Below are 14446 nucleotides of genomic sequence, written 5' to 3'. Positions count from 1 at the left end.
CCCCTCTGGATTCCAGTCCCGTATCTTCTTCCCTGTCCCCTCCTTTCCTTTCCTACCTTTCTCGCCTGCTTCGTCATTCCCGTTGTTACTCATCGACGAAACGACGATACGCCGACGACGCTTCGCTGCTACTACGACAGAGGCAGCCTTGCCTGGGGCGCCTCACTTCGCTACGCGCGCTCCCTGCCACGAGCTATACGCAATTCTTTGTGACGCAAACGTACTTTCCCTTCCTTCAGACGAATTCGATCGCTTGAGAGTATACCAGCACCCAGAGACACGTTGAACAACACGCAGCTCAGAGCCTTTCCACATAAATCGATCAGGGAAAAGGTATGGCAGGAAACTTTAGTTCGAAGAAGGCTAAGCGCGGAATGGCGGATGCTACGCAAAAAGGGGAGGTGTGTTTCATAACTGTGATGTCATTCGGAACGCCCTCATACACGCCCCACCCCTTCCCCTGAGTACAAATAAAAGCGGTAGCCATCGGCAGGTTCTCGGACACAAATACGTTAAACGTCGCCAGAGTGTGTGCGTGCCCATGATTTCTTCTTCCCTATACCCTAACGACGGCAAGAGGGGCGGACAAGCCCGGTTTGAGCTTACTTTCTTTTTTCCAATACGATCAGCTGTCACAAAGTTTCTGAGAAGTGCAAGAAAGTTGATGACACACAAAACGTAAATAATTGTTATGCACCTCTTGTTGCAAAACTACTCAGTGGCCTTTCAGTGTCTTTTTACTCAGTGACCTTTCAAATTGACGTACAAATATTAACAAAAAATAGATATCTCATATATGAAACATATGCCACCTATTCAACAATGTCGTATGATCATACGGGATTATTAGATATGTGGCATATGTGCATTATGATATATATATATATATATATATATATATATATATATATATATATATATATATATATATATATATAGAACACAACCCAGTTGCAAACTCCACGTGAAACAGTGGAACAGCCGCCTGTTAATCACGGGCCAATCTTCCAAAGAGAAGGCTGGTAACGAGAATGAGCGCTACAATACTCAGGTCACTTCAAGAGCAATTTTCGATTGAGGGGCGGCGCGCTTGAGGCCACGGCTGAGTCACGGTGGGCCCGTGTTCCAGTCGGCGTAACGACTTCCAAATTGCGAGCGAGGACTCGCCAGTCTCATTACGAGAGCAACGGACCCTCCGTTCTCCTCGGACATTCCAAGAAGACACCGCAATTAAAGTACGCGCGTGTCCAGTTCACGCCGCTGTGGCGGGCGCAGGAAGTCACTCTCCACGCATTCCAAGAGGACGAGTCTCAGAGAACGTCGAAATTGGGCGCAATTTTCGGGGAGATCGCGAGGCGAAAGTGCTGCAGCGACATTATTAGTCTCAGCAACGGCGTTCCTTTAGTGATTTGCCAAACAAATGTACTGCAGGAGAAGAGGGTACCCCCTATATAGTGGCTTTTTGAAACGTACTATTTTTTTTTCCATTATAGGTTGCATGGGACTATATACGTATACGTAGAAATATTATGGTATTACAGACATGTATGCAATGCTGTTTTGTGGATTAAAAGAGCATTTTGACATAGCGCCACAACTCGAACGAGACCGTCCCTGTATGCCCACTGCTGTAATGGACGTACATACGTCATGTTTTCCTTGCAGAATATATTTTAAAAGCAGACAAGCACAAAGGTACACACACACAAAAAGAAAAAAAAATGACATGCCTTTACAGCGTGTCAACACTGCGCTTTTCGAAATTAAGAAAACAGGAGGGACAACAGACGCGAAGAAACAGAAACGAACAAGCGAACGAGTTCGACTCGTCGTGTGGGATCTACAGAACAAACTGCCTCGCAACAGGGACCCGAACGGGTCGGCAGCATAGCGAAGCAGCGAGGGGATCAAAATTGAATTTTCGAGCGTCGAAAGAGACAGCGTAGCAACACGCTTATCTCTACATGGCGTATTCGTCGCAGCGAAGGCGTTTCTTGTCTCGGCGCCAGCCACGAGTCAGCCATTCCTTCGGCGTATCCAGTTGGGAAATCGCCGGCGTCGTCTGCTAGCTCATACACCTAGGAACCGTTTCCCCCAGCAGTGGGTGCGAGGAAACAAGAGCTCTGCGCGGTCTGTACGCTCGGCTCTGCCACCAGGCTGGAGTGAGTCGGGAGGGATTTACTTTTCGACGGCGTCCGCCAATCCCAATTTTTCTTTATCCCACACCTTCAGCTCGAGACTACGGGGCTAGAGTGTTAAAGAAAAAAAAAATGCTCGACGCCTGGATTTCTACAGCAGGTTCTATTCCGAGTCGCCCAAGTACGAAACTTGTGTGCAGTGAAACACAAAAATGCACAAACGAGGGAGCGGAAGCCTCCTTCTGCACTTCATTCTACAATCCAACAACCACAATACGACAGATGTGGGATTTGCTCTAGAAACAAATTACTGCAGACTGACAGAAGAAGAAAAATTCAGAGAACGAATAGCAGCATGTTGAGACGCGTTGGATATTCGACTGTTTAGCCGCGAAGGTTGTAAAATTTAACAATTTCTGAATTTTATATGAAGGGTTACGTACACCTGCTGTACTCCTCTCGTGGCAAGTTGTATATATATTGCGCAAAACTTTTTCTTCAGTAAATTGTGCCTTTTTTAAAGCCAGGAAGTGGTGACAAGAAGCCATTTTCTGAAAGCTTCGACACTGCATTGGTATCGCTTCTGCTTTCTTTTTTTATCCCACAAGGCTCCTGGCACGTGACTGCGCTTTCGTCGCTCGGCCTACTGCTCTTGTGTGCGCAAAGAACTGCCCACAATTATGCGACTCTATCTTTGTGTTCTGTTTGTTTTGTCGTCTATCGAGGCGATGACTTTTTTGTTGTTGTATCCGTTTCTTCGTTAGCACTCCCGACCAGATTCACAGGATATGGGACCGCTAAAGCTAAATCCAGTAATAACTAATTTTGTTCTTCCTTAACTTCTTTTGTTTTTACGAGTTTCCAATCCTCTCAGAAGCTCGGGACAAGCTCCTTCGCCGGAGTTCATTTGAAATGCAGGAAACGTTATGGCCCCCGGGGCGCACTACAGCGCAAATCAATCGCCCCTAACTGCCTCTTTTTCTCCCTCGTCATCAGGTAAAAAGCCAGGAAAACCTTATTGAATTAGACAGTTTTGCGTTAGCGGGAGTTCGGAGATTTCCAGGCGGCTCCAGTACGCAGCTCGCGTGGAAATGAAATGGTGAGCTATAAAAATTACTTACCCCGTTCACCACTGCAGCTTCGCGCTAACGATAAATGCACGCTGTATGCAAACAACGTACGGCTAGCACACAAAGAAAACATACGTGGAGGGCACGTTTCGTCCACTATTCGGAATCTTGAGAGACGCCTCATCAGCTCACTGACCACTGTACTGCAGAGAATATATGGCCTAACGGCGTAGAGCTGGAGTAGAACTCACGTGGATGTTTACGAATGTGGAGCTCGCCAAAAAGAAAACGAAAGTGACGACTTGCTAGCATTAATATCCCATCGAAAGGACAAGCGATAACACATCCTTAGCTGCCTTTTTTACGCCTTCCCACAGCCTTTCTAAACTTCCGCCACCTCTGATACCATGATTCTGATATCGCCACGCTTAAGCTTTATATTTTTCAGCAGAACCAATCCAACTCTCTCCTTCGCATGCCTTAAGTAGGTTTTAAGGAACCTCCAATAGCTCGCGGTAACAGCTTGCGATAACACTTTCATCTCTGCAAGCAGCCCTCAAATGACGTAACATGTCACATCACGTGGTCGGCGGAATTACGCTCGCCGTTACTTTTTGCTTGTCTTCCGCGGAGCTGTCGTTCAACTCTTATCTATTATCTTGGCAGAAAAAGCCTCCAACCTCCTATATGGTTCAAGAGGCGATTTTAACAGGTTGCGACACGATCACCGAGACGCTCATCAGTGCTTCCCATCGACGCAACACATATGGAATCGAGGAGGATGAACGTTAAGAGAGGTTATAGACTGTAATAGGAGCAACGGCGTCTCGCGAAGATTGTCTTCAATCAGCCACCAGATAATCGCAGCCTACGAAGACAGATCGACACGCCTTACATCAACACCACACGCCTGGCGATAAAACGTGTCCAGAAGTCGTTAGATCTGTGTGCACGAAAGTGCGTACTGGAAACACAGCAGCTGAGGAGCGTCTCCGGCATGCAAACTTAGTGTATGTGCGCAAAACTCTGTCTCGGTGCAGCAACTTTCAGCGGCCCATAGAAACATCAGGCTAGCAGTAATTAGTTACCTATTACTGACCACTTATCAGGTAGCACCTAATCAGTTGACTACCAAACTTCATCTTACCATTTTCGCAAGCTTTAGCTTTCTTTTTATTACAATCGTGACATAAATTTGTGAACCCAAGAGCGAAGCTTCAGATTTTTTAAAAAAGAAGAAAAAAAAAAGCGCTGTTCTCGTAACCCGTCTTCCAAAATAGGCATAAAGCCCGCACCAGAAAACTTCCCTTCTCGCAGCGCAAAACTATAAACCTTCGACGCAAATAAAGCGAGAGGCAGTGCCATTGAGTGTAAGGCCTTCGCCAAACTTATGAGTAGTTGCGCGTGACTCGGGGATTTAAAAAAAAATATTCACGAAAGATGCACACGTCACACGCGCATTTCCGAAGGCGGCGCCCATATTTTGGACACTGGTGCACGTTTGAAGCAAAAAAAAAAAAAACTAAAAATCATAGAGAATAAAACCGCAACATCATACGCGCAACCACGTTCATGCGCTCACTGACATCCAGGAAAAGGAGAGTTTTCGAAATGAGAGGAAACAATGGAACGTGCTGCATAAAACACCATCGAAGTTCACATAAACGAGCACGGCGCGACAAAGCACTGCGGCTTCACGCCGCGCACGGCTCGCTGCTCGCGTGCAGCAACAAAGCAGCGCGGAACGCCGCAAGCGCGCGCGACTGTATGCAGCACGCAAAGCGCACATACAGAAAACGGTGCGGGAAGAAGGGGAAAAGTGAAAATAAAAAATAAAAGCGGAGTCTGGTCGATGAGCGCGATTTGCGTGAGTTTGCTCTGCTCAGGCGAGGCCGAAGCTAAGCCCGACGAAGCGTGCGGGCAGTTTCTTTTCAGCCTAGCGCGCTTCGCGAGTATTCGGGAAGGAAGCGCGAATTAACGAGCACGCAGCTGTCGACGTGTCTAGACTCGGTGGGGGAGCAAGATAGGAAGCACCAACGAGAAAAGAAAGAAACAAGGCAAGAGAACAATTAATGAGCGGCTGCCTTTCTGTTTCCTTTCCTTTCCCTTCTTTTTTTTTTTTTCTTCAAGGATAGAAACGGCACGGAGTAACTTCCAAACAAGCTCTCTCTCTCTAAAGCACAAGAAACAGTTACAGCACACTGCGCTGCGTCCATGACGGGCACTGATGCCACCATCGGCGTTACCACTTGGCATGCGTAGGGCGGAGTGAGCGCGCTGGAGGCGGAGTGGAGCACGTGAAATCGCATACCTAGCTGTGACTCTGCCAAAAACCTCGCGTTTAGGTGGAATAAAGGTCCGATCAAATGGACACGCTGCGATTTCGCGAGGAACGATCACGAAATGCTCGCAATTAGGTGCGCGTTGCCGCACGCATGCGTATAGTTCAGGGCGCGCCTGTATTTCTTTTTTTTTCCTAAACGTTTACAGGCGAGGATAACTTGGCACGGTGATTTTTCAACTTGCAATAATGCACCCGGGAGCGCACGCAAGTACACGCATGGGTATTCATCAATTTAATGCGCATGCAACTTAAAAACTCAGAAATTAAAAGTAGCATGGACACCCACGTGCATACATGCAAGCAAGCGCACGTCATCATCTTTATAATCATCATCATCATCATATCATCGCCATCAGTCTTTATTTATGTCCACCGCACGACGAAGGCCTCTCCCTGCGATATCCAATTACCCCTGCCTTGCGTTAGCTGATCCCAACTTGGGCCTGCAAATTTACAAACTTCATCATCCCACCTAGTTTTCTGCCGTCCTCGACTGCGGCTTCCCTTCTCTTGGCACCCATTCTGCAACTCGAATGGTCCACCGGTTATCTACCCTACACATTACATGGCCTGCCCAGCTCCATTTTTTTCTATTAATGTCAGCTACAATATCGGCTATCCCTGTTTGCTCTCTGATCCACACAGCTCTGTTCATGTCTCTTAACGTTAGACCTAACATTTTTCGTTCCATCGCTCTTTGTGCGGTCCTTAACTTGTCCTCGAGCCTCTTTTTAACCTCCAAGTTTCTGCCCCATATGTTGGCATCGTAGGGCGATGCTAGCACGTAGGGCGATTCAAAAACTTCGGGCTATCCGCGGACTTAGATGGCATACGTGCGTAGACCATGACCCCGCGGGCACTTTCAATACACAACTTTCAAGATACAATGCGTGAAGTTACTACTAAATTGCATTGCCCTCGTCTCGTTAACTCAAACGATGCGCACTAATTAAAGTAATTGTGCAGATGCATGATAAATGTAAGCGTTTCTTACGAGCGCCTGCGGCCCGAGAAAGAAGCTCTATATAAGAAAATTGTTGATAGCTGATCTTTCTTTCTCTCTCTCTCACTTTCAGACAAACACGAGCGTGCACGCAGGCACAGAAAGAGAGAGAACGCTCAGGCAGCTCCGTCTTTGAAAAACGATGTCCATACTCCAACGTGGACCCTAAGATACTTGGCGCAACTGTGCTGTTGTCTTGTCCTCCAAGATGCTTAAAAAAAAAAATACCGAGCTCAGCTTAGGCATTGTGTTCTCTGCCCTATAATTATGGCAAGGAACCCCGGAACACGATCTAACACAGAAAAGAAAAGCTAGAAAAAAGATAAAAAGGCCCAACGTGGCAATTTGAAAACGACAGAGCTCTAAAACGGTCAAACATAACGGCACTGAAGCATTCACAAGATCGAGGGCGAATTACATAGAAAGAAGGCAAAGGAAAACGGGCCAGACGGAAAGAGCCTTAATTGAAACGAAGAACCGCAGCGTTCGCATTCCGGAGAAACGAACGAAGGGGAGCTAGAAGCAGTTTTCCAGGCACAAGACGTTTCAACAACTGAGCCGTTTTCCAGAGTTCTTGAGCCTCCACAGGGGAGAGCTCAGGAAAGGGGGCGGATGGGAAGAGATTGGGAGGGAAGGAGTGGGGAGAGAGAGAGAGAGAGGAGTACAAGCGATGCGGGAGCATTCGCGGCCGCCATTATTGAAGAGCCCCACTATAACGTATGCAGCAGGAAGCGAAGACCACGCAGGCACCGTCAGAGAGAAAAGCCGCGCAAGGAGCACTGGTCCAACTAAACGGCGCGTTCGTGTCCCCTTCACCACCACCACCTCTCCCCATTTGCCGTTCCCCGCTGCCCTGCTTCGTGTTCCCACTCGCTCTTCAAAGGCAGGTCTCTCCATCCAACTAATGGTCCCAGCTAAGCACTGGATGGGACACGCCGAGCTCAAGAGCGCTTCGGAGAGGACCAAGCGCGCCCCCGGCGCGCATTTGAAGCGTCACAGCTGCAGTGTAGAAAAAATGGGAGCGAAGGCGGCTGTGCCGCATGCAGATTACGACTTCATAAACCCAAACCTAGGCATGCTTTAGTAAAATCTTCAACCGAATGGTCGTATAAAATAGCGTCAGCGGAGAACATTCAACACGGTCGCTTACAATGGTGCTAACGATGACATACTGTCAACGGACATGTCCGATTGGCCAGCCAAACGTTAAAAACTTCTTCAGTGGCGCTTTGTGGCACTAGGGACACATTAAGTGCTTCAGCTTTATGTCGAATAAGGAACCTTAAACCGCAAGCACTCCGTGACTGCAAGCACCTGACCGGCACGCCGTCCCACGGGCAGCGCACTGAGAATCTGGCTTTCCTGCATAGAGACCCTCTTGCAGGAGAAGCGCACTTTCAAAAGCGAATTGATTTGGACGGCTTCTTTCCACTACGCTATAGCTGCTCGTTTACGTGGGGTGCGGACATAAGTAGGGTAAATGGAGCTTCGTTATGCATAAAAAGATCAATATGAATATCACAAGCACTAGAACTCCGGGTGCAAACAACTTATTTTCACCTCCCAAAGAAAGAGCGTCAGAACAGAAGGTGTCGCTACAGACAAACGCTTTTTGACTTGGGAGTTGAAACCTGACAATCCGAAAATGGAAGAGGAAATAAAGATCAGATGATAATGTTACCCCCACAGAAACAACACATACCTATTTCACTCGTCGAAAGCGTACAGATGACGAAACTTTGGCGTTAAGTTGTCGCATATAAATGCAATGTTGCGTGCAATCTTTCAACGCTACAACCCATAAACCATCACGATACTGGAACAGCGGCAAAGTGAGTTAAAGATGGATGGGTATTGATGTCAACACCCCCCCCCCCCCCAAAAAAAAAAAAAAAATACGTTGAACAAGTTACCATATGTCACAGTAGGAAGTAGAGGAGTAGACAATAGAAGCAAGGGCAGAGAGGGATTGCTTGGTGACCACGTGAAGTACAGGGTCGCTCAGTCAAAGGCGGGTCAATCGTATGCGCCAGTCGCTCTCAATAAGCACAGTAAGTTCTTTAATGCTTCGTGGGTTGACGAATGTGTCGGACACGGATCCTACTAAGGCTCTCGTGGGGCTAAGTAAGGCCGGTCGCGACGGCTGTACTAAAGAAAACACAAACAAGAACATTGCTCTCTTGCAAACAACAACAAATAAAACAACATCAGGCTAGATTAGGCCAAGTATGCGAAATTCGGGCGTTATTCAAAAGGGGGAAACTTTAAAAGGTGGCTACAACTTAAAACGGGACCCCGCATCATCGCTGGTGACGCTAAGCAGAGCATTTTTCATGCATACGACGCAAGACCCCTTTTTTCATACTCATGCGCAGTCTGGAGGCCTCATTCATCACTCTACGTCAAAACTTTAATTTAAGGGTTGGAGTTTACCGAAGAATTTCATAGGGGACAAAACAGCGGAAAAATCTCTAATCTGAGTGACGAAAGAGAAGCCAGATGCCCCCAGTGCTTCGCAAGGCGACGAAGTTTCAGAAGAATACGAGATAACGAAAAGCGCCTTTCTCTCTCTCTCTCTCTCTCTCTCTCTTTATTTTTTTTTTTTTCTCCAGACACCCGCCAGCCGAGTGTCTCAAAAGGTGGGTTTTCTTTTGTTGCAATTTTGGCTGTATCTTGGCAAAGCCAAATTTCTTTCTAGACCGTGTCTGCTCAGAAAAAATACGGAAAAAAAGATATTAGGGCAGAAAAAGTATTTGTCCGTGCGTCGAAAGCGAGAAAAATGTACGCACTGGGAAGCTTCAGATAGAAGTCTCTTGGGCTTCAAGCTACGTAAATTTATCTCAATTACCAGACCGGTACTTCAAGCACGTTGTGCGTCACTTTCCTTTTTTTTCTTTTTCTTTCTTCTCAAGACGACTATCGGAGGCGCATTCAACAATGCGCCTCCTTCACCGTGAACGCTTTCTTGTTCTCCGGTTTGTTATCGCTGCTGCTGCTGCATACTTACCGCTAATACAAGTACACAACAGACAAGTCATCGTGTCTTACTGTACAAGGAGATCTTAAACGTTCAGCAAACAAACGATATAGCTGGTATAACGAAACGATTCATTTCATTCGATTCTATTCCGTTCTCATCACCAATTGCTCACGACTGACCGATTCACGATGTAAATGCGGCCAAAGCAAATTATGGCTACTTTGCCCACCAAAGGAACGCACCGTGTCTATCCCAGTATTGTTTCGAACGTGCATGGCTAAATTATTTAGTTAGGGACGCAAGATGTGTCAGGATACAGCGCTTCGAACCACTAAAAATAAATATTGCTCTGAAACTTCTAATACTGGGCAGATCGGTTTGACTGTCGTTATACAATCTTTAACGTGATTTTTAGCGAGCGCCCGCAAAAATAGCTGCGCGTGCTTGCACTGTGTATGGACGTCATAACACTATTGCATCCATCGTGCCTCCTGTAACTTTCCTTGTACAGTTACCAAGGTGGCGTTTCTTGAGAAACTATGAGTTTGTTCCAGTCATACGCGAGACTACCGTCGCTTGGTGCATGACCTAAAGAGCTAAAGACCTAAGAATAGTGCTTTCAGATATTCCTGAGCCCAAGAACATGTACCCGTACCTTTTGTCAAGAAGACGCAATCCACTCGGCATGTGACAAAAGCTGTCACCGAACTTATAATGGTGCTCCTATTGCATCACCAGAGCTCCAAATGTCGGGAGGCCGCGGAAACTCTCATCCTCGTTTTAAGAGCTCAGAACGCTGGAGATGCAATAGGAGGCCCGCAAAACAAAACGAAGTCAACTTGGGCCACATACTGAGTGGTAGTTATATACTTTTGACATAGGGTGCACGTCTAATTACAACGTGCAAACCCGAATCTTTACTGTAGGATACATTTTAGAGCGGGAGGAAAAATGTGCTTATTCGGTCTCTTAATTAAAGATGGTGACCGCAGAAGTTGCGGCTGGTCATACTCTTTACGGTACCTCATACATAATGACATGCGTTACTGCACAAAGACAGAGAACTAGGCACAAAAAGATGCTGCATTTGAGAGCAGGCATTAAGGAACAGCGACGCAGAATTGCGCAGTCACCGCACGAAGCAGACCCCCTGCATACAGTTAGTTAACAATTATAATACGCCGTATGGCAAGCCTTGTGTAAAGAGGAGAGAGAGGTAGAGTGAGAAAGTCGCGGTTCGATAAGCCCGACTTGAAAGAATACAAAATATCAAGAAATACAAGCGAAAACTAACTAGAAAAAAATGCTTGTTACTTATACTTTTCGTTTTCGAGTGTGCAAGCAGTAGTGCTATTCCAGTTTTAGTTATTCGGTAGGCAGAAACCAGAGGTGTAGACATAAACGCCCTTCTGACTTTAAAGAGAAATTCCAGTAGAAATCATCGACAATGAATTACTGTCAAAAACAGTGTTTGCGTCTTGGAAATCCGCTGGAATTCCGTTGAGCGACATTTTACATAAACCAACTAAATGACGAAGTAGACACAGGTACGTGATACATCCGCGAAGAGAGTCGCGTGACGCACAGCGACTGTGTATGCATGCAAAGATTATATTTCTTCCGTTTGTTCAGATAAAAGCACCTCTTCTTCGTCTAAACAGACAGATACAGGTTTAACATCACATGGCGGTCGCTCGCATTCACTTTTCATCCTGGTTTGCTGCGTCATCTAATGGACTTTAAAATGTGTTCCGCATTCACTTTTCGCTTTGTGAAAATGCAGCGGTATGTCTCACATGGAGTATCAGTCTTCTCGAAAGCCGGCGAAAAAAAAAATGATTACACGCTTGAGATGCAGTGTCGCATGCATCTAGCTTAATGTTGTATCAGATTAAGTTAGCATGCCGTGTCACGTTTAATTTTGGAAATGGTGAAAGCCGTTGACCACGGAGGAAGGCAACGGCCCGTTATACGTGCACCACATCCCATCTCTTAGCGTTAGCGGGTAGAGACCAACCAACCACCCATTGATTGAAGGATTGAATCACCGCAGAGAACGCTTTTAAGCTAATGAGTAAAAAAAAAACTTGAATAACGTTTTCTTTGCAAAAGAAGGTGTGCCCTTTGCAGAAATGTGCTTTTGTGAAGACGCACACGCACCTTTGGCGACTGCGGAAGGGCGGCTCTGAGTCTCGTAGGGCGTCGAGTAGAAGTCGTCGTCCAGAGTGCCGACGACTCCGGCCGCCGCGGTGGCGAGGGCGGCCGCCCGACGTCGCGCGCCGATCTCCTTGCGGAACTGCTCCTTCAAGTCGGCAGGGTCGCAGTAGTCTGGTACCAGCACCAACTGCACCAGACACGAAAATACGGGCACCGGGATAAATAATACGTTTTGACGGACGCCATAAACACAACGATATGAGGATATATATAGAGAAGACAAAAAAAAAATCAAGGAAGCATACGTGCTCTAGCAACAACTGACGCATATCTGAGTTTTCTTCGATGTCTATTTGGATCAGTGCGCTCAAAGTTATTTGGTCCTTGTATTCTTATATGCAGCCAAAATTAAACTTGCGAAAACAAAGGTAAGGAATAGAGGGCTCGTGTACACACACGAGCAGCTCACATTTCCTGAGACATGTAAAACCAACTGCAACAGCGCCAAACAGAAATGAACCGAAAACTAGTATAATACAGATACGTACACTGCAATCGGGGAACAAGCTTTTCTGTAAACAATAACTCGCCGGCAACGACTGCTCTTGAAGAACAACTTGAAAAGCTATTTCCTGTGTCCACCGAAACTGATTTTCACGGTCAACGAAACAGCGCAACCATTCCAGCAACTTTGTCAGCACTGATGAAGTGCGAGTGTAACAATTTATCACTACGCGCGCGCTCCTCATTGACACGACGGACGAAAGAAAAGGGAAAGTCATATGCGCATTCTGGCGCACACAAGCGTGGCGACACGCCCTGGAACCAGCACAGTTTACGTACTGTGTAATAGCACGACGCCCGGCGCTTCTGCAAGCAAAAAAAAAAAAAAAAAGACAATTTCCGCGCGAACGCTTTTCGGCGGTCTCCGTCGCTTCGACAACCACCGCCGGCTGCCGTCAAAACAGGGGGGCGTTCAACGGATGGCGCCCAGCATGCCACGAGCCCAGCAGCGCACGCAGCAACGACGACGCGCGAAGCACAACGCAGACGCATAAAAATCGGACATCGCACTTTAATTAACGACCGAATCACGGACGCCCGACGAACCGTCGTTCCCAGCAAGACCCACAAGAAGCCACAAAAATACACGTACGTGTATTTCCTTTTCCTTTTCCTTTTTTTTTTTTTTTCTTTTTCGATGAGACCGCGGTCGTACGAAAGAACCGCAAGCATTCGGTGCACTGTCAGGGACGGTGGCAGAAACGGATGGAAGGGGGACGGAGGGGAGTGCGGTGCGCTGAACGCTACAGCCCGTTTCGACAGACAGGCATACTACGCTCGGACAGGCGGACCCGTCAGGCGAACTTCGAGAGAAACGTCGCGCCGAATCCCGCGCTTTCTTCCCCCCGGTGACTGAAGCAAAGACGCGGCCGAAGCTCTGGCACTGCTTGGAATCTTCCATCATCCCGCGGCGTCGCGCCTGCCGCGAAAGGCAGGGATGATGGCCTGCCTGCATTACTCAGCTTGATTGCGCGCTGTTTCCCGCAGCCTCCGTTCCTTCCTTCCAGTGCCTCACCACCGGCTTTGCCCCCCCCCCCCCCCCCCTCTCTCAACCCCCAATAGCCCGTGCGCCTCTTGCGGTCGCTTGACACAGACACGCGGTCGGTCCGGGGCCATACGCTCTGGATGAGCGCGTCCCCCTCCTTCCCTACATTTATTGATACGGAAGTGCGCGCGACACTCATGCAGGCCGTGCCGCGCGACATGAAGCGCGGGCCCCTTGGGGGGGTCTCTCCCACGGGCGCAGCCCGTGACAGGCTCTTCCGGGCGGACGTCGCGTTGAGATCGGGCCCCCCGGGCGACGGACAGCCGAGACTGAGGAAGAGGATGTAAGGGCGATTCACTGACGGCGGCGCGTCCGTAACGTGCGAAAGTCGACACCTCTCGATGGAGCGCCTCGTTATATATACCGCCTTAACACGCCTCCTGCGGAAGCTGCTTGAGCCCCGTGCCTCCGGTCAGTTTATAGAACGATAAAAATAAACAAAAGGCGACGGGAAGGTAGTGACATTCATTTGTGTTTCCTATCTATCTATCTATCTATCTATCTATCTATCTATCTATCTATCTATCTATCTATCTATCTATCTATCTATCTATCTATCTATCTATCTATCTATCTATCTATCTAATCTTCGGCGTGCTGACGTCACGGCGAAGCAAAAAAGCATTTGTCGTAATCTGGGAACGAGCATGGCTGAAAAAAAAAAAAAGTCCAGAAACGCATTTTTAGACATCAATTACGCGAGCATTCTACGCTGGCCAAATTTGTTTTGGAAAATTCTCCTATAAGGCTGGAGAGATATTTTATTTGCAGGAAAGGCTGAGAGGTAGACTTGAGCTGGAGCAATTTTAGCGTCGCAGCCAGTCGTTTCTATCGCAAACAATATAACCAACAAAATTCAAGTCATAAAATGTACATGGCATCTTCGACTAGTCGTTTCAGAGCCATCTGGCAGCAGCGCTACGAAGGTCACGTCAGACGGCAACTAGTACGTCTTCGAGCACGAGCAGGTTGCAATTGTGAAGAGTAAGTATGATCATCGTTATTAGAGTGCGCTTAGTCACATTAATACTATTTGTATGGTGTTTTTTGCACGACCTTTTAGCACGGCGAGACCCCTCTGAAACAGTCGAAGGTGCCATTAGTACCGCATACACTCCAGTAAGGGCTGCGCTCCTGTAAGAGCC

The 14446-nt window shown here is 47.5% G+C and overlaps 1 protein-coding gene across 1 annotated transcript in view; it reads right to left on the bottom strand.

Annotated features, from left to right (window-relative positions):
• Nucleotides 1-11597: 11597 nt before the first annotated feature.
• LOC125943567 (uncharacterized) overlaps nt 11598-14446 on the bottom strand; it is a 78456-nt gene continuing 75607 nt past the window's right edge. The window contains exon 3 of the mRNA XM_049662989.1: nt 11598-11879. Within this exon, the coding sequence (XP_049518946.1) occupies nt 11598-11879 (282 nt within the window). The remainder of the gene's footprint in view (nt 11880-14446) is intronic.

Source organism: Dermacentor silvarum, chromosome 2 (assembly GCF_013339745.2).
Source record: "Dermacentor silvarum isolate Dsil-2018 chromosome 2, BIME_Dsil_1.4, whole genome shotgun sequence".
In the NCBI taxonomy this organism is placed as follows: Eukaryota; Metazoa; Arthropoda; class Arachnida; order Ixodida; family Ixodidae; genus Dermacentor; species Dermacentor silvarum.
This window is presented reverse-complemented; position numbering and strand designations above follow the sequence as displayed.